Source organism: Pygocentrus nattereri, chromosome 8, assembly GCF_015220715.1.
Source record: "Pygocentrus nattereri isolate fPygNat1 chromosome 8, fPygNat1.pri, whole genome shotgun sequence".
Lineage (NCBI taxonomy): Eukaryota > Metazoa > Chordata > Actinopteri > Characiformes > Serrasalmidae > Pygocentrus > Pygocentrus nattereri.
The window spans coordinates 3,980,845-4,008,835 of record NC_051218.1 but is presented as its reverse complement, the minus strand read 5'-3'; the positions used below and the strand labels follow the sequence as shown (position 1 = coordinate 4,008,835).

Genomic DNA, 27,991 nt, shown 5'->3' with positions numbered 1-27,991 from the left:
TTCTCCTCCACTGGGCAGGACTGACCTTCCATACGACTCGCATCACATCACACACACTGAATAATATGGGGTTGCAACACAAGGGCATGCGTTACACTAACACTACCTGCTGTAGAGCTAACATACATACAGACAGACAGAGTGATGTGAGTGTGAGCTACACAGTATTAAACACGTTTGCTTAAATTACATCTGAAGTGTCATTAAAAAGTCTATTAAATTTAAACTGAAGCTGCCTGCAGACACCCAGCACAGCACAACACAGTCCACTGTGGGTTATACATTATTCAAATGTGCAGTCAATGTGTCACTTGAGGTAATTACAAACAAATAACTACAATTGTGAGGTACAGTTGATTGAATATAGTATTCATTTTTTAAAAAACTGAATCTAGATTAAATCAGAAAATCATTAATACTTGTATCCAACACAAAAAATTAAAACTCAACTCAAACATACAGAATAAAGAGGATTTGTACCCAGAGTAATGCACCTTCAACAAACCATCACTTTAAATGTGGCACTAAAAAGCTGCTGTGATTCGACTCCAGCTTTCCACCGCTGAGTTTTATACACATGATCCTCCTGAACGGTTATTCTGCAGGTTAGGAGGTTCACCACAGCTACATCAGTGTCTCTGATTACACTTAATATCCATCACTTCTTGAAGGCCATGATGAGTTGTACAGCATATGGAGTGTATTCAGAACTTCATAAAATTCCCCAAAGGACGGCAGCAGAGTTAACGCCACATTCTTGGCTGAGGAAAGTTCTCATCTTGTTCACTCTGTATTTCCAAAGGTTTTCACTCACCCATCCAAATCACTGAATTCAGATGTTCCGGTCACTTCCATGGCCACAGGTGTATAAAGCCGAGCCCCTAGGCCTGCAGACCGCTTCTACAGACATTAGTGAAAGAATGGGTCGCTCTCAGGAGCTCAGTGAGTTCCAGCGTGGTGCCGTGATCGGACGCCACCTGAGCAACAAGTCCAGTCGTGAAATTTCCTCACTACTAAATATTCCACAGTCCACTGTCAGTGGGATTATAACAAAGTGGAAGCGATTGGGAACGACAGCAACTCAGCCACGAAGTGGTCGGCCACGTAAAATGACAGAGCGGGGTCGGCGGATGCTGAGGTGCGCAGAGGTCACCGACTTTCTGCAGAGTCAATCGCTACAGACCTCCAAACTTCATGTGGCCTTCAGATCAGCTCAAGAACAGCGTAGAGAGCTTCATGGAATGGGTTTCCATGGCCGAGCAGCTGCATCACCAAACCTTACATCACCAAGCGCAATGCAAAGCAAGGAATGCAGTGGTGTATCCTGCCTTCCGCCCGATGACCGCTGGGATAGGCTACAGCACCCCCCCATGCAACCCTGAGGGAGAAGCGGCTTAGAAAATGTGTATGTGTGTGTCCAGGAAATGATTGCAGTCCTTTATATTTAAAATGTTTAAGCATTTAAAAACTGATTTTACTCAAATGCTCCATATTAACCAATTCATTTTGGACTCGCTCAGGAGCGCCCTCTTGTGTTTGAGAAACCTGGAGGTAATGGTAATTCTCCTCTCTACACCCTCTCTGATCATACACAGCTCAGTAAGCTTCATGTCTCTGAAAGCTAAGCTGCTCAGTCATCACTGTGCTTTTTCAGTTCTAATTCAACTGAGCTGATTGAGCGAGGAGCCAGATTCACAGATCAGAAACACATGAATATGAAATACAATCTCAATCTCATCTCCTGGAAGGACTGAGATGAAACCTGACTGAGAGCAACTCTGAGTGTACGCATGAAGGCACCACATGCATTTCTGAAAAGCTTACATCACGATGGCAGTAGATACTACCGACCTCCTGCTGAGCCTCAATTCAGCATCTGGCGGATGAAAGCCTTGCAGTCCGGGGTGGGAAATATGATGAAGACGTTTTTTACGATACATGATTTTTAAAAATGCGAAAAATAGTTTCAAAAACTATGAAAACAATAACTTTTATAGTGACACTGTGCATCACTGCATTCAGTTAAATAGAGCCAGTCACATTCCTATTGCATTCTTAGGGTCCGTTCAGGCGATGCCTTCACAAACTGTCTCAAGGGCACCTCCTTTCATTGTTCTCAATGGAGCAACATCCACTGTGCCCACATGTTAAAAATCTTGCTGTATATCATCACAGCTACTGTTCAGTATTCACACGTATTGACCCTCCTAGTCATTAACGGAGAAACAGCTAGTTTTGGCAGTTGAATATGCCGAGCTGCACAACTCTTAGCAAAAGTCCTTATAGGAAAGTTTGTTTACTCAGCAGCCACCTTTGCAACACCACTAGACAGTTATTTCCAGCCATAGCTCCAGCCAATTTCCAGCCAAGACCTGACTCCTCTCTCTGAATAGGGAGAGACCAAAATACTCAAAACTGAAGGTCAAATTAACATTTCAAAAACACATTTTATCATTGATCATTGATAAAGTCTGACAAAAACCTTGAAGTGTTTGGCTCAGTAAACACAAAAACGTGTTTTCACAGACCGTTCTGAATTCTGTGTTTGGGCAGGTCTTGACAACAAGGGGGCAGCTTTTCCCTCAAGACTTGGGCCCAATCCCATTTCTTATTTTTACCCCTACCCCTTGTCTTTGAATGTCACTTTGCCCTTTAGAACAGAGTTATAAGAGGTAGTGGTAGAAATCTTCCTCTATGAAATCAGACCCTCAAATAAAAAGAGCATCACTTCATTAACAGCTACTAGCGCTGCTCTGTAGGTGACCCTGCCCGTCTGCAGGGACGGCAGAGGAGGGGAAAGTTCAGCTCCTCACTGCTGGGCTTTAGTTACATTTAGGGGGTCATACATCTTCAAAGAGGGGGGCAATTATTTATTATCGCCCACCCCTAATTCTACAGTGTTATGAAGCTGATGTCAGCTATTCACCAGCTTCTTGTTCAAATTTTCCCTTTCCACCTTAAAGTAGCAGCAGCAAGTACATTCTGGTGCCTCAGGCGTTAGAACTGCTGCCTCATTTAAGGTGGAACGGGACCTTTAGCTAGCGACTGAGACAAATTCTCACATTTGGGGGTTTCTTTGGTCGCTTGTGCAGCCATCTTTTCTTTTTTTCTCATACACTGTATTTGTAGGGCCATGTAGCCCAAACACTTCGCCTTACCCTCCTATCTCAACAGAAAACCAGGGCACCCTACCCCAGACGTGGACGCACAAAACAGAGGGCTAAGGGTTAAGTGGTAGGGGCGAGGGGTGAAATGAGATTGGGACTTGCTCTACAAACAGATGCCACGTTGGGCACACACACACACACACACACACACACACACCTTCTAAGCCGCTTCTCCTTCTGGGTCGCAGGGGGGAGCTGGAGCCTATCCTAGCGGTCACCGGGTGGAAGGTCGCCAGTCCATCGCAGCAATGTTGAGCATTAGAAAGATATTCATATTTCAACCAGAGACCATCTCCTGCTTTAACAACCCTGACTCTGCAAAAATATTCATCCAAACTGAACGTGGAAAAGGGTTTTCATTATTTCAAAACTGACATAATAGAAAACCCTTTTCCACGTTTAGTTTGGATGAACCTTTTTGCCGAGTCAGAGTTGTCAGCTTGGTTCGGCTCAGTCGATTGCATAAATCTGTGTCCTGCTTACATTTAAGCACGAAACGTTTAAGAAGGCGTCATCTGACTTTTTTGGGCACAATCAGGATTCAAAGCTGTCAAAACCAGTTATTCTACCTGGGGGACGAAACCCACAGTTGTTCAGTGTTCTTTAAGTACAATACTTCAGATGCGCTCAGAGAACCTGACTGTGGCATAATTTACTATAATAATGCTGTATCATCATATCACCCGTCCCTAATCTACAGTGCAGCAAGAAAGCATCACTGGACTCTCTGCTGGTGTCTCCTCGGCCTCTACAGGACCTTCCCCGGGTTCATGAGGTTTTTGGGGTCCAGTGTGGCCTTCAGGCGCTGCATGACCTCCATAGCCTGCGGTCCCAGCTCCTCCCTCAGCAGGGTCCGCTTCCCCAAACCCACACCATGCTCACCTGTGCAGGTACCATCCATGGCCAGCGCCCTTCTATATAAACACAGAGAGAGAGATTGCTGAAAATCTTATAGTCCAGCAATGCATAAAAAAATAATACCAAATACCAAAAGGCCCTGAGTGACCATCTCAGTTAAGCAATATGCATTTAACAAGTAGGCTTGATGCCGATATTTCCATTTTTATTGTATTAATTTAAAGCTATAGACTAATAGTGTGTAATTTTGATATTAGTGCAGTGATATCAGTAGTAAATACCAAAGTTTGAAAGGTTTAATACGCCCATGTGGAGACACATCAAGGGCCAAATTTTCTCTGGTCTCTCTATTTTTTGCTTTAGGTGGTTAAAGCACACCATAAACCAAAGAATAATCCCTAAAAAATTCACATGTCCTTTTCAGTGCTGCATGATATCCTAACCATCATCGCAGTATGAGTTTCTGCAATGAACACATTCTTAAGAGCTGCGATGACAGATCAAATGACCTCACGCAAAAAGCCCCTCTACCCTCGAAACTAATGAACATTCAAGCCTGGGAGTATTCGGCTAACCTGACATGGTCAGCCAGGAGTTCTGGAATCTGATTTCTGGTGATCTCAGAAAAGAAACATATTAAACACATTAAAGCTACACCTGAAAAGGCTGAATAGAAGAGCTTTGAGCTAATGTGACCAATGAAAGATGGAGAAAGAGAGAGAGATAAGGAGGGAGGTCCAGACCTGGCCAGCCTTTCGGTGAACTCGTGAACTCTCTGCACTTCATCCGGGTCGTCAGGGTCCAGAACCATAATACAGTGGAAGTTTCCGTCTCCTACATGGCCAGCGATGGGACCTCAACAAAACAACATCACTGTTACAAACCATCCCACCAAAAGTAACAGTGTCACACTAAGATCCCTAAAAATACGCTGACAGTTGGGGTGTAATAACACAATAACGCACTGATCTGAAGGCGGAGATTTAACTGTATCGATATTGTAATATTTCCATTATTAGATCGGATCTGATGCCAGGTGTCAGTATCACACTGATATCAGCAGAAAATGCTGGATGGGATATCAGTGCGAAAAAAGTAAGAGCGGTATCTAATCCTGTACCAGATCTATCCTGAAACAGCACTCGCACGGTGTAATGTTGTTAGCTGTGTTGTTCTTCCTGTGGGGTTAACAGAGCGACTGAATGGGTGGGTGCTGGAGCCTATCCCAGTGGTCATCGGTTAAAAGGCAGGACACACCCTGGACAGTTTGCCAGTCCATCAAAGGCACTATGTTGACCCACCACACATTTATATTACACATGTGGTGTTGGGCTGAACCCGCGGGGAGTAACAGTGTGGAGGTGCTGTGTCCTTCACTCTGTTCTCCTCCTACATGGCCTGCTGCCTGTTTTTGTTTGTATATATATGTGTGTGTGTGTGTGTGTGTGTGTGTGTGTGTGTGTGTGTGTGTGTGTGTGAGAGGGTAGACAGCATGGACAGGCTGCTGACTGGCTACAGCTGCTAAAGGAGAACCCTACGCCGGACACTTGTGATATTTTGAATATCTCGTATTTTTACATAAATTGTTATGGCTGTATTAATTTAGAAAAACAATAAATGTGGCATGTCCACCAGACCCCTGAGTAACACACACATCAACACCACACAACAGTTAACGTGTATCAGCCGACTCACAAAGTTTTCATATCGGTATCGTGCCATCTCATTCAGTTACAATAATATTCAATTAAACATGCCCTTTCTGGCTGAAATAAAATTCAAGCCATTTTTAAATGATCAAAATAATAGAATCATAACACTAATTATGAGATTCGAGAATAATAATCAAATCTAATCATTGGTCAGAGATTTAAACCTCTAACTGACCTTCTAGCCCAAGTCTACCATGTATTCACACGATTAGTGAATCTGGGTGAATTTGCTCTTATAGGGCAGAACTGAAATAATGAGTCTGTACCTGTGAGGTGGTTCCTCATCAGGTCCTCTTTGGTCTCCACTATGATCTGAGGCAGGCAAGACAGGGGCACACAGACGTCCGTGGAGTACGCCTGCAGAACGACAGGGAGAGAGAAGAGCTGCAGGTCCATTCAGCTGTAGACGGTTTCTGGGCTGGTGAAGCCACTGTAACCAGCACATTTTCACCAAAGGCTTCACGCAAGGGTTCTTTAGTAAAGACAACGGTTCTGTATAGAACCATGAGTACTCAAAACCATTTGCATGCTTAAAGGGTTCTTTAGATGGTGAAATGGGTCTTCAGATAGAGAATGTGTTTTATATAAATCTGTAATAATAATGTGTCTATATATCACTGTACCAGTTGCCTGACCCATGGGCAATAAAGAAGGCCCGCCAGAGAGGGCAGGGAGGCAGTGCCCGACAGTGGGAGGAGGCTGTCAGCCGTGAGAGGGAGCAGGAGAACAACAACAGCCACAAGAGGCAGGTATTCTCCTGACATGTCAAACAGCTAAAGAGCCAGCGACCCTCTTACATCCACTGAGTCGTTCCACATGTGCGCAGATAGAGAAAAAGAGTGCATCCCCACCTACAAACTGAGGAGAGAGTTTAAGGGGGAATGGGGGGCACAACAGGGGAAACATCACCAATCAGAATTTTCTCCTGTTTGTGAAGATCGCAAACACTCACACCTAGTGTAGTGAAAGTGGAGCCTCCAGTAACTTGACTCAGTGCTAAAAGAGTCACTTGTTAATCCACAACATGAGCTCATGTCACCTGTAGGGATGTTGCACGAGTCCCAAACCTCTGGGCTCCGCCTCCTGTTCCGCAGCGAGGCGACAGACTTTGCCTTATGTTTGATCCCAGTAGCCGAGCTGAGGAGTGAAAAAAGAGCAAAGAGGGAACAGAGAGGGAGGGAGAGGGAAGAGCAACTGAAAAGACTGAGGCGCTAAAAAGCTTCTGAGCAAACGACTGAGAAGCCAGTGAAGCTTTTGATTCGAGTTGGGGTTTTTTTTGGTGTGAAAATAAAGTTAAAACGGCTGCTGCAACTTTCAGCCCTCCCTCCAGCGTCCTTCCTGCACTCAGGGTAGCACAGGTCATGCTTCTAGCACCTAAAAAAGGGTTCCTGTAGTGTGACAAGCTTGACATCTTAACAATATCACAACCCTTTTTGGTGCTATTTAGAACCCTTTCAAAAAGGTTCTACACAGACTTATATACAGCACATTCTCCATCAATCTGAGGAACCATTTCACCACCCTGTAAGCATGCACATGGTTTTTGATTGTGCATGGTTCTATACAGGACCATTGTCTTTACTAAAGAACCCCTGAAGAACCCTCTTTTTTGAAGAGTGTATACTATACTATATTATAAAGCTGTAATTTTAATGACGGCCTACATTGTCGAAAAACATTGTTGTAAATTTTTAAATTTGGAAGCTCAATAACACAGAGCTTGTGAACCGCCTTCTTTTTTACTCAGAAAAACTACAGCATCTTGCTATCACTGACATAAGCTGTCCAGTTCAGTCAAATTTCAACAATACTCATTGTCAGTTTTCTCTTTTTTGAGCCGGACATGTAAAATAATCTGGCTCACTTTCTTCTCCAACTGCTATTTCTCGCTTCATCCCTCCCCGGTCTGTGCATCACTCACTTGAGTCTCAAAGCTCAAAGCATAATGCACAAATCTGATTGGCTGAGTAGCATCATGTGTGACGCATGCGATTGGTCCATGAGTTTCCCTTGGTCTGTGAGTTTACTATAAATGCTAGAAAAGGTAAAACGGGCCATTTAAAATAGGACCACCCCATCGAAATTAACTCATTTTACATAGTTTAACGGTTATAGGTCCAGGTCCACATAGGACAACGTCTGGGTCCGGACTCAAGCCAAGGTCCGCCTATTAGTGACCTCTGCCCTAAACTGTCCTGACGTCAGTGAGCAGAATGAGCAGGTTTCTGAGTGTTATCACAGTACTGCTAATATACTGAGAAAAGATGATGACCGTAGATGCTTATCAAAATGATTAGCTGGTAACCGTACTATTCCTAAAGGTGATAAAATAATGTAACAGTGGTGATGTAATAACGTTATTTTTAGCTTTTCATGAGCAGCGCTGCTGTTGTTCCTGTTCGCACCTTGCAGCCCGGCCGCAGCGCCTGTGCAGCGTACCAGGCGTCATGCCGAGCCTTCCACAGCCGCGCCCGCATCTCCTCGTCCTCCGCCCAGGCGAAGTCTCCTCCGCCGTTCTCCCTCGTGATCTCCTCTGAACAGACACACTTTTCAATTTTATAAAATGCTTTTTTTATGCCTTTTAAAGCGTTAACTTTTCCAGCGCACAAGCGTAAACATGCCACGTATGAACGTTTATTTTCAAATAATTCTGGTCTTTAAATGTTTTGGCTGAGCCAAGTTCAAAGTTGTAAAACACTCAATATAAGCACTTCTATGAAGACCTGACAAAAGGAAGAATATCTGACTGTAATGCTGGTCAAATGGACCACCGAGTGAACTGCTGAAGAACCCAGTTCTGTTCAAAGGTTTCTTCACTAGAACTAAGCTGAACAGCCTCAATGAATTCTAATGTTTGTGTAAGTTCTGACACAACTAGCATCAAACCCAGGCTGAATCTCAAACTTCTCCCTCCTTCCTACATAGTGTGTGTGTGGGGACGGATGTATGAATGCTGTTAGTTTGATGTTAAATAAGGCTGGAAATGGCACAGGTGTGCTAATGGAAATTAGCATGGTGGTAATTTGTTAAACAGAAACTATTGATAAAGCATTAAACCGTGTTATTAATTATATGAGAAAAGTTCAAGTTCATGGGATGCTCCTTCAGCAGTTGCTTAGCAACAACGACCTTGTAAATAAACTACATTTCATGGTAGAATAATGGTTAATCATTACCAATATGAATACAAATTATTTATTGAAACGTTTGGATTTTATCGTATTTTATGCTGTCTGCCACGTTGTGAAAGCAATAAGCCACTCAAGGTCGCACATTACAGGGATTTTATCGCAGGGGTTTTACTCTGCTTACTGTTGATCTCTCATTGCTTATTTTATTATTTTATTTAAACATACTTAAATATCCTGGTCACTGGCCATCTTCTGTTCCCCTATCAAGATCCACTGCTCTCTCTCTTGCTTACACTGTCTTTCCAGTGTGTTAGCCGCCCTCTAGCCCTTCATCAGCGGTCATTCTCTGACCCCAGTTCTGCTGTGGGCTGGATATTTATGGTTGGAGGGATATTTTGGATAGAATTCTTAGAATTTAATGCCTAACCCAATTAAAAATGAAGCATTTATTGATCTTACATTTCCAAAACCTACTCCAAGACGTTTTATGGATCTGTGGAATCTCTGATACAAAATAAGCTGGCATGCAGCTTTACTCATTTCAGTCCACTTTAAAGCTACAGTACAATAAATATGCAGCACCAGCACACACACACACCTGTGATGGACACCTGCTCCTCTAAGCTCTTGGAGCTGCCGTGGAACTCCAGAAACAGGGTGGGTGTCACCGGATAGGACAGCGAGTTGAAACGATTACAGGCTCCAATCATCACATCATCCAGAAACTCTGAAACACAGGACAGCAGCATTAAGAGATCATTATACTGACCTATGAAGCTTGATCTGTATGCTATTCTATAATGAAGTATTTGCAACATCTGCAAGGAAGAAGCTGGACCAGAAAGCCTTCTGAACCAATGGAGACGCTTTTCATTAGCTTGCTCTGAACTACAGCACTACAGCCACTGTTTGAAATCCCCCCCCGGGATTTGGGGGTACTTCTGCAACACTGGCTGGCTACTAACTCATTCACCATACCAGTGCTGATTTAATAATCCTTCTTCTGAAAATGCTCTGTCCTAGCTTGGTGCTGCACCCTTCACACACTAACCGAGATCTTACTCATCTCCTCTTCTGTCTTTGGTTTGAGAGATTAGTAAGAACTCGTTCCACTAAACTGTGGAGAAACTGGACGAGTTTTCAGAAACACAAATATGCTGTGGGATACCGTAAAGTTTTTCAGAGGTTTCCTGGCCATAGTTGCAGTTGCTAGGCCATGAAGAACCAACTGGGTGAAGTAAACTGCTACAGTGTGTCGGGATCACAGACTGTCCCCTTCAACTCAAGGCCTCCAACATAATATTATGAATAAAAAGAAATCTTTCAATACTGACTAAACACTTACACTAATAACAGTTTTAAGTCTTTAAAAAGGTCAAAAAGGAAAGAGTCTTCAGAGGCTGAGTTTGTGGAAGAGGGAAAAAGGCTTCTTTATTCGTCTCGAGAGACCCAACTGCACAAATACAGTGTTCCAAACAACAGTTTATATATCGTTTATCTGGGGTAGTTTGATATCTCTCCATCTTACTGCTCAAATTTTGATATAAGCTCATTCTCTAATAGGTGCATCTCTACGTCCGACAATTTGGCCATCGCATGTTGCGCTCACCTCAAAAAATGGTTTCAACAGGTTTTTACCAGCCTGCTCTACCTTTCAAGGTCAACTTGCCCCTTACTTCACTGGGTCAGTAGGTACATACAGGCCTCTCCGTGAACCCAGCGGCTTTCCAGTGTCTAGAATCTCCTATGCAGACAGACTAAGGCCGACCATTTGTGAGAGAATCAATATTCTCTGTCAGCCAATACTTCCTAATTGGTTATTGATTACAACATCTAATCTATCTGATAAGTGATTAAGGGAATATTTATTCAAAATCTCCATCAAGTGCCACCCTGAGGCAGAGCAGTGCTGCATCTCTGGTTAATTAAGATTAAAGACAGAAGTGGGTGAAGCAGCTACTGAATGAGCTTTCCCTGTCTTCGTATTTATCTATTATTCCCTAAAGGACAGCAGAACGTCATAATAAATTTATTTTCAGGGACCCCCAAAATTTTGATTTTTGAGACATTTAGAGGGACCAAGAGGTCAATTGTGGGGTCCTGGATGCTATTTCTCAAATAAAAGGAAGCTACTTTAGTGACTGTGTTTACATGCAGGATAAACCAGAGCTCAGGGTCTAAGACTATTCAAGGCGAAACCAAAGAGCTGTAGGTTCCCAAGTAAACATGACTGGACAATCATAACTCTCCTTCCATGCTGTGATGTAACTGAGTGATTATGGCATCAGGGAGGGTCCGGAGAGTTTTCTCTCCAGGGTAGGTGGGCGTGGTGGGAGGGGAAGGTGAAACATGATATAACTGGTTAATATTATTGTTGCCTGCTCGTTGATGCATAGCAGTGGGATCAAAAACCAGAGGACGCTTTAAAGACGGTGCAAAGTCGTTACATTCAGACGGAAGATTACATGAAAATCAGACGAGTCTGTTTAATGATATGATTAATATAATTGAGCTTAATTTGAAATGAAGTTTATTTTGAGTTCAGGTTGAGCTGCAGAGAGAAACTCTGGGCTGGATGGTCTGCTGTAAACTGCACTGTGCTGTGCATTGCTGTACATTAACGTGAGAAACTGCAAACTTGCATTTTTCTTCAATTCCCCTGACTGCGTTGGACTTTCTACTGCTCCTAGAAAAGTCGCACACCTGCAGCGCATTACTCAAACCTGCCGGCTGATCGATTAAAGCAGAACCCCATTAATAAAACATCTACTCTTACAATACAAAACGCTGATTTTCTTACTATCTGAGTTAAAGATGAGGAACCACATTTTTTGGGTAGAGATGCAGAATAATACCCGAGTCATATCAGTGTCAGCAGATGCTGACATTTCAGTGATAGTAAGACCGAATGTTTAAGTGATGCTGGGCTGCTGTGCTACGTCTGCATTTCATTGAATTTAACGATGCACCAAAAACTTTACCTGAAAACGGTGGAACGTGGCTCTTTCAGCTTTCAAATGAAAGACAAAAAGGGTGGCCGTCCTGGCCAAAAAAAAGGCAGATTAAATAGGGTCAAAAGAGTTTCTTCCGGTTAACTACAGAATAAACAAAATGAGTTTTTTTCCATCGTTATAATGGAGTCACTCTGGAATTTGACTTTAGATGCAATTGTGAAACTATGAAGTATTTTCATTTTTGTTAATACATATATTAAATATATTAAATAATAATTTTATTTCAGTTATTTCAAATTAAACTAGTACTCTAGTTCTCTCAGTTGTCTTTTCTAATATATCAACTATTGCATTGTCGGTATTATGATTAGCATGAATAAAATTATATATAATTATTATATTTTGGTTAATTTGGTTTTTGGCTGAATTTCTCCTGAATTTTCTTTTCTTTCTTTTCTTTTTGTCTATTTGTAAACCTGATTTTTTTTTTTGGTAACACTAATGCAGAATTACTGGATTTAGGCCTGATTTCTACAGTTTATAAATACTTATATCTCTGAATCAGCAGATGTGTACAAAAATACTGAATATATAAATCTGCCCACATCAGTGCATCCGCAGTTTTGGGAGGAGTTGGATTTCTTGGCATTGCTAACGTCCATGTCGTCACGGCGAAGGTGGTCAGAGAACCTGACCATGACTGAAGAGATCATGGATTTAATCCCAGCTTAAGGCTCTTGGCACTGAGCTCCTGAGAAAGACAGTAATCCCTGTGTTACCGCAGCGATGCTACAGTGAGTGAGTGTAAGACACTTTGTATAAATTATAAATGTAGCCTATAGGATTATTCAGAGACTCTGCTACTTGTTTCTGTTCAACAGACAAAATTATTTGTGTTTCAGAAGTAGGTGCGGCTTCAACTGAAGTATGGGGTATAGTTACTGATTACAACCCCTGTTAGGTTGTGTGTGTGTGTATATATATATATATATATATATATATATATATATATATATATATATATATATACACACACACACACACACACACACACACACACACCTCCCTGCTGTTGGAACAAAACCTTGTATTTTGTGTTTTTTCTTCAATCTTGTGTTTTTCAGTTTTAGACATAATTTAAAAGTGCCTGTTGCTCTTTACATTCTGTGCAAATTTTATGATGAATGGATCAAAAGAATTGGTTCCATATTACTTGGAAAGATGGTCTGGTTCCATTGACTTACATTAAAAATAGGGGATGTTTTTTTCCTTCTCCTGCAAAGTTACCATTTTGGAGATACAAGGTTATGTTCTGACAGCAGCGATATATATATATATATACACACACTGCTCAAAAAAATAAAGGGAACACTTAAACAACACAATATAACTCCAAGTAAATCAAACTTCTGTGAAATCAAACTGTCCACTTAGGAAGCAACACTGACAATCAATTTCACAGCTGTTGTGTAAATGGAAAAAGACAACAGGTGGAAATTACTGGCAATTAGCAAGACTCACTCAAAGGAGTGGTTCTGCAGGTGGGACCACAGACCACTTCTCAGTACCTTTCTGCTTTCTGGCTGATGTTTTGGTCACTTATGAATGTTGGTGGTGCTTTCACACTCGTGGTAGCAGGAGACGGACTCTACAACCCACACAAGTGGCTCAGGTAGTGCAGCTCATCCAGGATGGCACATCAATGCGAGCTGTGGCAAGAAGATCTGCGGATGCTTTAGTCCAGGTCTGGGAGGAGATCCCTCAGGAGACCATCCGCCACCTCATCAGGAGCTGCCCAGGCGTTGTAGGGAGGTCATACAGGCACGTGGAGGCCACACACAATACTGAGCCTCATTTTGACTTGTTTTAAGGACATCACATCAAAGTTGGATCAGCCTGTCGTGTGTTTTTCCACTTTCATTTTGTGTGTGACTCCAAATCCAGGCCTCCACTGGTTAATACATTTGATTTCCATTGATGATGTTTGTGTGATTTTGTTGTCAGCACATTCAACTTTGTACAGAACAAAGTATTCAATGAGAATATTTCATTCATTCAGATCTAGGATGTGTTATTTGAGTGTTCCCTTTATTTTTTTGAGCAGTGTACATAGCACATGAGCTTTTATTAAGCTTCCACTCTTCTGAGAAGCTTTCTACAAGATGTTGGAGAGTGTCTGTGGGAATTTTTGTCCATTCATCCAAAAGTTCATCCAAAAGTTGTTTGATGGGCTCGAGGCTCAGTCATGCAGAAACAGAAAAGGTTTCTCCCCAAACTGTTCCCTCAAATTTGTCCAGAACGTCTTGGTGCTGAAGCATTAAGATTTCCCTTCACTGGAACTAAGGCGTCTAGGCCAACTCCTGAAAAACGGCTCCATATCATTATCCCTCCTCCACCAAACTGTACAGCTGGCACAGTGCAGTCAGTCAGGTAACGTTCTCCTGGCATTCGCCAAACCAAGACTCGTCCGTTAGACTGACACATAGAGAAGTGGTGAGAGTCCAGTAGCCGCGTGATTTACACTACTCCATCCGACACTTGCCATTGCGCATTCTGATCTTGTGTGTTGCTGCTCAGCCACGAAAACCCATTTCGTGAAGCTCCTTACTTGCAGTTCTTTTGCTGTTGTCGCTTTCAGAGGCAATTTGGAACTCTTTAGTGATTGATTCAACAGAGGATAAACTCTGTACACTTCAGCGCTCAGTAGCCCAATCGGTGAGTTTATGTGGTCTGCTGAAACACCTGAACTCAATAATTATGGAGGGTGTCCCAATATAGTGTGTGTATTTACATTAGAGTATTGGTTCATTATTATAAGACTATCATAAATTATTTATTCAACATTTGGATCAAATCCATTATTTTTCTACTCTTAAGAAAGTATTTGTATTCTGAAACATCCCTAGTAGCTATTCAGCCTAATCTTGGTGCTGATTATTCAAGCTCTAGCGCCCCCTGCTGCTCACCAATGCGGGCGATGGGCACTCCTGTCTGCAGAATCTGAACGGTACTGTCCACCGCAGCCTGGACGGAGGGGAAGGAGCACACGGCGGATACCATGCTCTCCGGGATTCCATACAGCCGTAGAGTCGCCTTCGTCAGAATACCCAGAGTTCCCTCCGAACCCACAAACAGATTGGTCAGGTTATAACCTGCGGAAGTCTTCCTACAGACGGGGAGAGAGGAGGGCTGTTCTTTACACCACTAATAATTCAAAATGACTGCATAATTAAATGGGTAAGGTAACCAAATGGGTCAACAGTTAAAGTAAATAGCAGAGAGTCAATTAGAGTGAGAACTGTTCACAGTGGTGGTGCCTCTAAAAGCTCCCTCACAGAAAGTTCTTACATGAAATGGTATAAATATGCTGTACTGTGAGGCAAAAGAAACTTTTTCCAGATTCATCCCTTTATTTATCATCATCAGAACGACTTACAAAAGCTCAGAAGACTCGTGTAGGTTCACTGGTGGTTTAGGATAGTAAATAAAATGGCTATATCTGTGTTGTAGTCATGGCGACGCCTGGTTCCTATTACCACCACTGTAAAGACGTCTGAAGTATGTAGAAATTTTGAAAAATTGGCAGAACTAGATGGCTTCCACTTTCAAACTGAATATCAAAATGTATAATTTAAATGATGTATAATTTTAAATGACTTATTATATTCACTATAATTATTATTAATTATTGATGATTTTATTTTTTAGTTATTAAAATCAATATTAAATATTACATACATAAATTTTTTCATGTATGCCCGATACTATACTATAGATGACGGTAGTTAACTAGTGAAATGGAATACAGTTAAAGTTTAGGGGGCAACACAGATCACACAATACATAAAATGACCACCATATATTTGTAGGGAAATTATAAAGCCCATTAAAATCCAACCTGCACTACTTTAACCGAGGTCAGTGCATCACCTCCGCTCCCCACTCTGAGGACAGTATTACTATATTCATCACTCTGCAGACGTCGGCGCTGAGATACGTCTCTTTATCATCTGAACAGGTTGAAGTTCATTGGTGTGTTGCCATGGTGATGTACCTTGGTCGGCGCCCCCTGCCTGCAGTGTGGAAGACGCTGCCGTCCGCCAGCACCACCTCCAGATTCAGGACGTTCTCCCGCATGGTGCCGTAGCGGACAGCGTTGGTGCCGGACGCGCTGGTGGCCGCCATCCCACAGAGAGATGCATCAGCGCCCGGGTCTGAAAACACACACCAGTCGTGTCGATACACACTTGCCCTGATCCGCTCACAGTGATCGCATCACAGCGTGATCAATTTAAAGCACACACATCTCTGTCCATTTAACTCCTGCACCTAAATGCAATGGAAGTGACAGGAGCTTGCACTACACACATTAGCGCTGTGCTAACCACAATCCTAAAACATCAGACTTTCCTCACTTTCCTATGAAGCTGACTTGCTCATGTGGTTTCTGACACTGTGAAACACCGTCATCTATAAACACGGACTAAAGTACCATCAAAATGTTAGGCTTTTTCACATTTACGGCATTTGGCTGACGCTCTTATCCAGAGCGACTTACAATTTGATCATTTTACACAGGTAGGTGAAGGTGGTGTTAGGAGTCTTGCCCAAGGACTCTTATTGGTATAGTGTAGGGGGCTTGTCCAGGTGGACAACCAGGTGGAAAACTGTCAACTCCGCAGGATACCTTATATCTACGATCAATTGCTCTTAGCCATTCCACAGTCTCAGATGAGATTCTGAGAGCTTTTCTGTAGCTGCCCCAATATCATGTGACCATCTTCCTCTTTTAATCAAATCATCAAATCAAATCAAATTTATTTGTATAGCGCTTTTTACAATGGATGTTGTCACAAAGCAGCTTTACCGAATTTCAACAGGACTGTAAGAATGTACAGAAACCCCCTGGTGGGCAAGCCAGAGGCAACAGTGGCAAGGAAAAACTCCCTCAGAACTGAGGAAGAAACCTTGGGAGGAACCAGGCTCACCAGGGGGGACCCATCCTCCTCTGGTCAAACTACCTACAACTACCTACCTTTTAATAATGGAGTTCCCCACAATAGAGGTGTTTTGAGTCAAATCATAAAACCCATCTATTCTCTCAGGCTTTTGAGTCTTTTTAATAATTATGCACAGTATCTGTTCTGTCTTGCCGGTGTAGCTCTTCTGTTTTGTTCCATTTTGTTTTTTTGTTTTTTTATTTTATTCAATTTGTTGTTTATTCAAAAGGTTATTTATTTGCCTTGATCAATGTGCTGTGTAGTGTTGAATAGTTAGTAGTTGTTCTTTTAATCGATATTAATGTGCAGCACTTAAAGGAGACTTGACTTGACTACTGTTAAGTGATACTTTTTTAACCCCACCTCCGCATTTAACCCATCCGTGAAGTGAAGCACTACATACACATTAGTGAATACACACACACTAGGGGGCAGTGAGGACACTTGCCCGGAGAAGTGGGCAGCCATATCCACAGCGCCCGGGGAGCAACTGGGGGTTAGGTGTCTTGCTCAAGGACACCTCAGTCATGGACTGTCGGTGCTGGGGATCGAACCGGCAACCTTCTGGTCACAGGGCCGTTTTCCTAACCTCCAGCCCACGACTGCCCCAATCACCCGATCCTAATATCCACATTTAATTATATATGCAAAAATGCATCTGGTGAGTCCTGACTAGCTTGTGGGAGGATAAACAAGACGAATGATTTGCAAGGCTGGAGTTCCTGAAACCAAGAGCTGTCTTGCAGAGGTCTGTGTGGTCATGCGTGCTTTGGCCTGCTCCGGCCTGCAGTGGGCTGCTCCTGCACGCAACACTGAAAATTGCACCTGCGCCACAAGATATTGAACCCACAGGAGTGCAGACCTCTACTTTCATGCACTTTGAGCCAATTGCATCTTTTCAGGATATTTCTCCAGATGTAGCTTAATCCTTGACCAAGGCTTAAAAGGTGCTGGACGGAGAACCTGTATGGGCTAAGTCTCTGTGTATAAAGCCTTTCAGTGGTGTAGTGGAACTCACCTATGGGAAACCACAGCCCCGTGCCCCTCAGGTAGGAGTTCAGAGCTTTTCGGGTGACGCCCGGCTCCACGGTCACATCAAAGTCCTCCTGGTGAAGGTCCAGCACCTCGTCCATGTTCCTCAGGCTGAAACACACTCCGCCCTCAGAGACAAACACACACGGATTCACTTCACCTGCAGCTAATGATCATCTCTCTTTCAGCTTCGTATCAAATCAGGCTATGTTATCAAATATGACTGACTCTACACGTCTAAAATCTAATAGAAATAAAATCTAATCTAATAGTCTCAGAGTGACTTATCATCTGTTTGTATTTATGATTATAAACACACGTAATATCCCGGACAAATCTGTGTGCATGTACACAGTGTATAGGGTGTGGGTCATTTAGGTTGTAGCCAAAGACAAAGATTTAATCTACTCGTTGGCAAAACGTTATTTCCAATAGGTCATCTCCACTAACCACGTGATTTGCTCCAGCACTGGCAGTATGGGAGTGTGAGACACGGTCTAACGGTTTTATCTAGTTAAATGGGTTCTAGCAGAACATGCTTTTGGTCTCCTCTTATTTCCACAGCAACCTATTCTGTAAATTTCCACAGCAGAGACAGATATTTATCCAGACTGACAATAAAGAACATTTTTTTGGACAATGAAAGTATTTTTTACAGCATTACTGAGCTGTGCCATGAATAGAGGTGGGTGATATAGTAAAAATACAATATTGCGATACTTCAAGAAATTTTCATAATACATAACGTCACAATATTTGTTTTTTTTTCAGATATCTGAACAGAAAAAAAGAACAAGTAGTGATAGTTTTAAAAAAAGTACTACCAAAAACTGTGTATACAGTATATTTATTCAATATTTGGCACTAAATAGGCCCGTGGGGTGAAGGTTAGGGTCGCAAGTTCGATCCCCAGAGCCGACAGTACTCCCAATTGCTCCCTGGGCGCTGTGGATAGGGCTGCCCACCACTCCGGGCAAGTGTGCCCACTGCCCCTAGTGTGTGTGTTCACTAGTGTGCAAGTGGTGTTTCAGTTCACGGATGGGTTAAAATTTCATGGGAGGCAAAATTTCATCACTGTGGGACTAATAAGGGTCTCTTGATCTTAATCTACAATACAGTTAAACAGGACTAATTAAACTAATTAAACTAAAGTTGGTCAGTACTCTACAATTACTGCTGATATCCACAATATGTTCAGAAAAGCATATTGTAGTGTATTGTGACATAATTGATCGCAAAAATGATGTGTACTGTCATGTTGCCCAGCCCTAATTTTCAGTTATATGACAGCTATTCAGTCTAAAGTACAGCCTCCACAAGTAAACAATGAGAAAACTCCTCATAGAAATTCAAAACAGTTCATTTTATAAGCTTCTTATGCATCGACTCTCTGCATGTATTAAGTTGACCGTGTTCGTACTGTTTAACGAGATTTTTCTAGCCTCTCCGTTATTTGCAGTTAAGGTGCAACATTTGCACTCTTTTGACTGGATTGCTGATTTTTATTTATAGCTGAGGTGTATAGAATGTAAACCATTCTTGCTCAAATATTCAAAAAAATATATAGAGCAAAAACAAATGGCGCCCCCTCCTGTATGTCATAAACCAGCTCTATGACCAAACATAGCAGTTATTTTTCAACTTAATAATTACTAATAATTTTCATGTTTTAAACTTCGTTACTGTTTCTCTAAACCATGTGCTTTTGTTTTCTTGTGCCATGTGCTTATGTTGTTGTTTTGGTCTATATCTCCTCCCTGGTCTACGTCTGTACTCTGTAGCCCCTGTTCTCTCATTAGACCCAGGTGTTTCTTGTTCCCCCTAGTGAATTTATACCCCTTTGTCTTGCATTGTCTATATTTCCCTGTTCTGTTTTCTTATCATGGACTTGCGTGTTCTACTTAAGCTCTGCTACTCACTTTCCAGCCTAGTCGCCTCCTGTGTTACAGCAACACAGACAGTGAACCAAGGGTGTACGATCTTATTCACAAAGGGCCAGAGTGGCTGTATATTTTCATTTCAAACAAAGCCAAAGCAACTGATGAGCTGTTTGAAGACTGAGAACACCTGATTACACAGGTGGAATCTGTTGAGCTCCAGCTTGTCTGTAATGAAAACTTCCATCTAGCCACACTGGCCATTTACAGACAAGACCGGACGCTTCTTTGGTCAGCACGTTTTGTTTTTTTCCTGTTACTCCTCCAATTCAGCCGATAAAGGGCCGGAGAGGTCAGATGAGGAGTTGACTCAGGTGCAGCACTGGACAGTACAAGACAGAACTCTCACTCACTTTCAGAGCCCCCACTCCTCCCTCTAGGCCTGTTCCTGTGCCAAAGGGGATGATGGGTAATTGGTATTGGTGGCAGATTTTGGCCAGAGCACTGACCTCTTCCACACAGCGGGGGAACACCACGACATCCGGGGGGCGACACCTGACACGACAGAACAACTCGCTGTTCACGTAATTGTGTACAACTACAGTCATTGCTGCAAAACTGACCTCTCAGACGGACCTCTGAAGTCGTGCACCACTTTCTGGTCAACGTCATGCCCATATCAGTACCTCCAGGTCTAAGCTGGTTTTCTCTGTGGGGAAAATGGTGTTTTCTAAAACTGCAGCTGTCGAACAAAGAAAGCGTTTTGCCACATGTACATTTTTCCCCTAAACATCGCCGGATCCTCTGAATTATAAAGTTGTTAAGGAGATGAAATATGACTAAAATGACAACATAAGACCAGCAACCTCACCAAAATACCCCAAACAAACCAGCAAGCTTTGTCAAATGTGATAGTTTAGAGGCTTTGTTGTGGCTGTAGGTGGCTTCAGTTTGAGTAGCTGGTGTTATTTTATATAAAAGCGCTGAAGATTAATAGCAGACTTACTTTCATGTGGCATCACTACTGTAACACCCTTTTAGCCGATGCTCCAATAAGTTACTAAATAAGCTCCAACTGGTCCAAAATGCAGCTGCTAGAGTCCTTACAAGGACCAAAACATTTGACCATATATCCCCAACCCTGTCGTCATTACACTGGCTACCTGTTAAATTTCGTGTGGAGTGTAAGATCCTTCTCTTAACGTAAAAATCATTACATGGCCTCACAGTTTCTTAGTGAACTAATTCAGTCATACGAACGCACACAAAATAACGGCCTGCTGGCGGCTCCTAGAATTAGAAAAAACGCAGCAGGTGGTCGAGCATTTTCCTACGTGGCCCCAAAATCGTGGAATCATCTCCCGACCTCTGTTCAGGATTCGGACACATTCTCTAGATTTAAAACTAGACTCAAAACTTTTCTGATTGCACAGGCATTTTGCTCATATCAGTTATTTGCACTATTAACTCACTAATACCTCTGCATAAACGGACTTTTCTCTCCCTCTCTCTCCCTCTATTCGAGCCCCTGAGAGGCGTTTGTCTAAAGTAAACCACCACAGCTGCTTGAGTCACCAGAGCTACAACTCCGTTGGCTGATCTGCACCATTTTAACCAACATAGAGCTTCATGCTATACAAAGCAATGCAAACCTCACCTGCATGAACTGACCCTCCAGCTGCTGCTGCTGCATTAACTCACACTAATCAACCACTGCTCCACCAGTTTTCCCCCATTTTTACATTGAAATATTTTATTCTAACGTTGTTTGCTGTCCAGTGTGGACCAGAGATGGATGGGTTCCTCTTCTGAGTCTTGGTTCCTCTCAAGGTTTCTTCCTCCTGGCCTTAGGGAGTTTTTCCTTGCCACTGTGGCCACTGGCAACACTCATAAGGGCTCGAATCTGGATTTATTATTTTTTTTCTGTAAAGCTGCTTTGTGACAACACCTGCTATATATAAATACACTTTAACTTGACTTGACATCTTTACAGTCTGAAGGAGTGTTAGCTTGCTTGAAGCATGTATGTAGCGTAATTCATATTTCAGCACCTCAATGACTTCATACTTCAGAGGATCCAGTGCCACTGATGAGAACAAGCGCAAAGTGTCAGCTTGGGAGCTTTTTTGTTTTCCACAGGACGCAACGGCGGCAGTTTTTGAGAACACTGTTCATTTTTCTCATAGAGAAAATGAACAAAGGTTCCCAATATGCGCATGACTCTGACAACAGAATGACTTCAGAGGTCTGCAGGAGCAGGACTGAGTGAGAAGTCTCACTTGTGCACAGACTCGTCCCTCCCGTGCTGTTCCCTGACCGCTTCACCCAGGCTCACACCTTCATCCCCGCTGACCGAGCGGAACGCTGCAATCGCCCGCTCGAGGGTTCCACTCTGCAGGGAAAACAGAGAAAAGCAGCAAATCACAGTTTCAGCCTTACGATCCAATGTTTTCTTTTCTTTTATTTATTTTTAAAATTTTTAACAGATTTCCCCCCCAATTTAGTCGTGTCCAACTCCACCCACTAGTTAGGACTCCCCCAATCCCACCGCTAGGAGGGTGAAGGCAGCGCAGGCTTCCTCCGAGACCTGTGAAACCAGCCACCGCTTTCTTTCAAACTGCCGCTCACGCAACGTCACGGGACAGCCGGACGCGCTCGGAGGAAAGCACCAACCGTTATGTCATCTAACAGACACCTGCGCTGACTAGCATTGCGTTGAGTGATGGGGGGAGAAGGGGGGCCATCCTACCCACCCAGAGAGAGCGAGGCCAACTGTGCTCTCTTGGATTCCCGGTTATGGACGGCTGTACCAGCACCAGGGATCGAACTCGCGATCTCCTGATGACAGAGCCAACGCTTAGACGGCTGCGCCACTCGGGAGCACGATCCAATATTTTTCAACAAACAATAAAACAATCAACAACCCTGAATATCCGGTCTCGGGTGAGCTGGTAACTGGAGGTGGGCAGTACGATGGTCTGTTAACGTTACTGTGATGAATTACATCATGCCCCACTCTTCTAAATATATGTTACAAATCATGAGAACTTCTAAAACACTAAGTGGATGGAACCCAAACAGACTTTTTAAAGGATTCAGATCAATGGCAGAGAGCCTGTAAACAACAACAACCAGTGCAGAGAAACTGTATGAAGCGCACAGTAAGAGTAGCTGACTGGATGGCTCAGAACGGTTTACTTATTAACTCATTCACTATTCACTACACAGCCTTTACTATACGGTGAATTCGCTGTAGGATGACCATGGACTGATCAACACAAGGACTGGAGCCTGACACACAAGAAGCAGGCTATGAAAAACTAGGAGTAGAATGATTTTTTAAATACCAAGTTTACAGAAATAAATCATTTAAGAAGAAAGTAAAAACGATGACGTCACAGTGGGCTGATGTTTAATCAGTAGGTTATGCAGCTGCTCTGCACTCACTGCAGATGTTGTTTACAGGCTTTCTCTATAAATGGTGTAAATCTGTCTGTTTCATGGTCTGTGCAGATGTTCAGTTAGCGTTTGTCTGTCATTCCAGGGGATGGCTGCCAAATAGACAGGCTAATCTGAATTATTTTCATGCTGAGTTTTGATTACGTACTGCTCTTAATCAAAAACAGATTTCCACATTTTTATATATTTGTGCCAAAAAATGTATATATATATATATATATATATATATATACACATATACACACACACACACACACACACACACATATACATATATATATATATATATATATATATAAAACTTGTGACTGACAGGTGGAATATCTCAGGCTAAACTTGCTGCCACGTGACACCAGATTTGTAACAGTTATTTACACAATATTACTGTAAATACTGAAAAAGCATCACAACCACTTTCTCTATTTTGTGACAGGTGGACAGGTTCGACAGACCCATCCTATCAAATACAGAGACAAATGACCAGCCCTTCTAAAGGCTTCAGTGATGTCCCTTATTCTTCATCATGGCACTTACTGTGATGGTACATATTTCATAGTATAAATGCAGTGATATAGTATAAATACAGTGATATAGTATAAATACAGTGATATAGTATAAATGCAGTGTTATAGTATAAATGCAGTGTTATAGTATAAATGCAGTGATATAGTATAAATACAGTGTTATAGTATAAATGCAGTGTTATAGTATAAATGCAGTGTTATAGTATAAATACAGTGATATAGTATAAATACAGTGATATAGTATAAATGCAGTGTTATAGTATAAATACAGTGATATAGTATAAATACAGTGATATAGTATAAATGCAGTGTTATAGTATAAATGCAGTGTTATAGTATAAATGCAGTGATATAGTATAAATACAGTGTTATAGTATAAATGCAGTGTTATAGTATAAATGCAGTGTTATAGTATAAATGCAGTGATATAGTATAAATACAGTGTTATAGTATAAATACAGTGTTATAGTATAAATGCAGTGTTATAGTATAAATGCAGTGTTATAGTATAAATACAGTGATATAGTATAAATACAGTGTTATAGTATAAATGCAGTGTTATAGTATAAATGCAGTGATATAGTATAAATACAGTGTTATAGTATAAATGCAGTGATATAGTATAAATACAGTGTTAATACAACTTTAATTTAGTAACTTATTTGAGATCGAACTTCAGTGACTGTTTATATCAGGGGGGCTCATACCTGATACTGGAGCGCTACCACCCTGGAAAGTTCAGCTCCAAGACATAATATTCAAATAATGTTCTCTAGTGTTCAGATGCTCCTGAAGTCTTCAGTGCTAGATTACAGAGATGGGGCTAAACTTTGGAGGGTGGTGATCTCCAGGCCCAGGACTGGGCGCATCCAACAGAAACAAGTAATGCACAGCGTTAATAATGAACTCTAAAGGTACACAAGCTTGAGAAACACATAGAAGCCGATTCCTAACACCAGGTACAAAAAGGTGTGGACTCTCTCTAATGGCACTCTGACCCTTGACGTTTAGTGCAGGGGTTCTCAACCTCACCATAGTGATTTCTGTGAGGACAACTGACTGGTCAGGCGTCTCTAGAGGCAAAGGGTGAAAAAAACGAAGAAGCTGTGTTGGTGCACTGTTACTGTGGGGCTGGTTTTAATGTTGTTAACTGTCTGAAAATGTCTTTTATTGTTAAGTCAATTATGTTTTCACTGACTTTTATGACAAAGTACCATCACAGGCCCACTGCGGACCACTGCACCGCAGTAAAGTTGGCTTGCGCTTAACGATTCGGATTTCTATTGGCTGTTACTCCGGAATGCAGGAACGTGCCTCCACAAACTGTCCTGATTTGTGATGTCTGATACGTTCATGCTCCACGCCAAAATCCACCAGTGTTACACATAGGGGTTTAATTTTCTACACCTAGAACTTCAAAAGTCGAGCTCTCAGATGAATGAAGCCAGGCTCAGACTGACCAGGCCGATCTGCGAAACATCTCACAGCTCTTATGTCGCCTGTCCGCAGCCCGTGCAGACGGAAAGTTTAAGTGATACTTTTTTAATCACACAAACGGGGAAATTCCACCTCTGCATTTAACCCATCCATGAAATGAAACACCACACAGACACCCAGGTGAGCATTGAGCACACTTGCCCAGAGCAGTGGGCAGCCCTATCCACAGCGCCCGGGGAGCAGTTGGGGGTTAGGTGTCTTGCTCAAGGACACCTCAGTCATGGACTGTCGGCTCTGGGGATTGAACTGGCAACCTTCTGGTCACAGGGCCAGTTCCCTAACCTCCAGCCCACGACTGCCCCCCAAAGTGAAAGTAAGTTTTTGACCTCAGCAGGTGACTTTCAACACAAATGACTTCAAAATCCATGAAAATGTGCTTAATTAAGCAAAACTCGATTTGTGAAAAACTTCTCCAACGGAGCTCAGTGTGTTTGGTCGGAAGACTGTCTGACGTTGCAGTTTAACTCCACACACAAACATTATCAGCAACCTTGCAGATTCCCTCGTACATATTACTTGATTCGGGAAAGTATTCCCAAACGGATTGAGATACGTTCTTGTTTTACACGGGTCTGTTTCCATTTCCGTTACCATGCTAAACAAAACCGGATATTTCTATCATTTACCCACACGCTGACAGAGTAACATACACAGGCGATGAAAATGTGGTTGGTTGGTGTAGTGGGCAACACCTCTGCCTTCTATGCTGTAGACTGGGGTTCAATCCCCGACCAGGGCAAACACCCTACACTATACCAATAAGAGTCCTTGGGCAAGACTCCTAACACCACCTTGGCCTACCTGTGTAAAATGACCAAATTATAAGTTGCTCTGGATAAGAGCGTCAGCCAAATGCCATAAATGTAAAATGAAAGTAGAGCTGCACAAATCACTCAAACACACCAAACTGCGCACTGCGTGATCATTAGTGTATTTATTCTAAATTGTGCTCCAAACTTAAAACCACATTTTTCAGCTTTCTTTGAGCAACAGCTTCTTAATCAATGACCGACAAACAATTCTAGCCTGTTTTCATCTCCTTAGTCCTACAGTTTCAACCTGCAGTCCATCTGTTTCTCTTCATACTTTGTTATCCCTTTTCGCCCTGAACTTCAATAGCCAGGACCCCCGAACAGGACCACCAGAGAGCAGTTATTCCTTGGGTGGTGGATCACCCAAGTTTTCACAAATCGGAAAGGTTCATATTAATGTGCTGTTATTCCTATACTTGATCAGTTATTACAGTTATATGCACTAATGTTCTATATATGCAGGTGGATTCTATATATACAGCCAACTTTACTGCGGTGACCAACGCCCCCCCTCAGTATGGGTCCAAGGACCACCAAGGTGTGCTTCGCGGCCCACTTGTGGTCCTCGGGCCAGTGGTTGAGAAAGCCTGCTTTAGTGCTTCTCCTCTTGCATTACTGCTAAAAGGAAAGAGACAGTACTGCAAAACAACAACAACAACAACAACAACAACAACAGCTGCTCTGATCTTCTCTGGGTCTCTAACTCTCAGTATTAACTCTTACCCTGAGGCTGTAGCGCCTCCTGTCCGCTCCTGCGGGCTGTAGAGGAGGTTTTCTCCGCAGGGCTGATCTGACCAGAGCGCAGGCCATCGGTACACAGCTGGAAACCTCCCTACTGTCCTCTAACCACCGACCACGACCAGCTCCCCGCTCTCCACGCGTAGGTTACGTGCCCTTCCGAGATCAGCGCTGCTCCCGTAAGCCCCGCCCCCTGCGCTGCGGGCCGTGTTCCAATCGGCTCTCCAGTGGACTCTCAGTGCACTACGTAGGGACCTTGTTTGTTTACCCTGTTGGGCTTTTCTGACCTGTAGGCAACTTGCTACAAAGTGTATTTTATTTTTAAGGCTTTATTCAATTAAAAATGATGGTTCTTCAAGGGTTCTTCAGTAAAGAAATTGTGTAGAGCCCATAAACAGTCAAAGGAGCCCTTGCATGATTAAAAGGTGCTTTGCAGCATGAAAATGTTCTTCAGGTTGATGGAGAGTGTGCTGTAGATGGTTCTAGATAGAATCTTTTGAAAAGAGCTCTTGGTTTCTTTTAGTATTACAATGCCAATCCTGTAGAAATAGAAGCACCCTTTTTGGTGCTGTGTAGAATAGAATAGAATAAAATGACTATATCTACTAGTTAGACATTAAAGTGTCTTTAAGTGATACACACAATTTAGCTGGTAGAGCAAGAATTAGAAACAGCCAGATTTACTGCCTTCCTAAGTAATAGTTGTACCCAGTTGGTCCACAAGGTGGTGCTATTACACCACTCGTCTGGTCAGGAGAGCAGTTACGGAAAACCAGTGGCCTCCAAGGCCTGTAAGCCTGCAAACTGCCTCAGACATTCCTTGTTTGTTTTACCTCTCACACATTTCTTCAGTCATTTTAAAAAGCACAACCAGACACAGATATTTCCCAGCAGTGACTGTGACACTGTGACGTATCGTAAGGCTCTAATAAACCTGCCGTCAGGGCTGCTGGCACACCGTGAAGGTGATAGAGGCCTGGAATTTACACACAGGCCTAAGCAGATGGTAGTAAGTGGACTGCAGGAGCCCATGTGGTGGCAACCCTGTGAGTTTTGGGCTCCAGACCAGGAATCAGAAACGGTGCTGCAGTGACGCTGGTATCGTTTACAACCACAGACTCTGCCCTGCTGGTATCGTAGCTGCGTCTGCCGGAAAACGCCGCTGTATTTACGTTATTACAGAATTTTGTATTAACGTTAGTCTGCTGCTGTTTTATCAGTACTGTAGAC

The 27,991-nt window shown here is 42.6% G+C and overlaps 1 protein-coding gene across 1 annotated transcript; it reads right to left on the bottom strand.

Annotated features, from left to right (window-relative positions):
• Window positions 1-1,577: 1,577 nt before the first annotated feature.
• ldhd (lactate dehydrogenase D) lies at window positions 1,578-26,928 on the bottom strand. The gene is made up of 11 exons (XM_017685873.2): window positions 26,747-26,928; window positions 22,011-22,123; window positions 20,145-20,286; window positions 17,841-17,982; window positions 15,877-16,036; window positions 14,789-14,988; window positions 9,467-9,595; window positions 8,143-8,270; window positions 6,004-6,094; window positions 4,769-4,880; window positions 1,578-4,081 (listed from the first exon to the last, which is right to left on the bottom strand). Exons 1-11 carry the CDS (start codon window positions 26,831-26,833, stop codon window positions 3,916-3,918), a joined length of 1,470 nt encoding a protein of 489 aa, XP_017541362.1. The 5' UTR covers window positions 26,834-26,928; the 3' UTR covers window positions 1,578-3,915.
• Window positions 26,929-27,991: the final 1,063 nt, after the last annotated feature.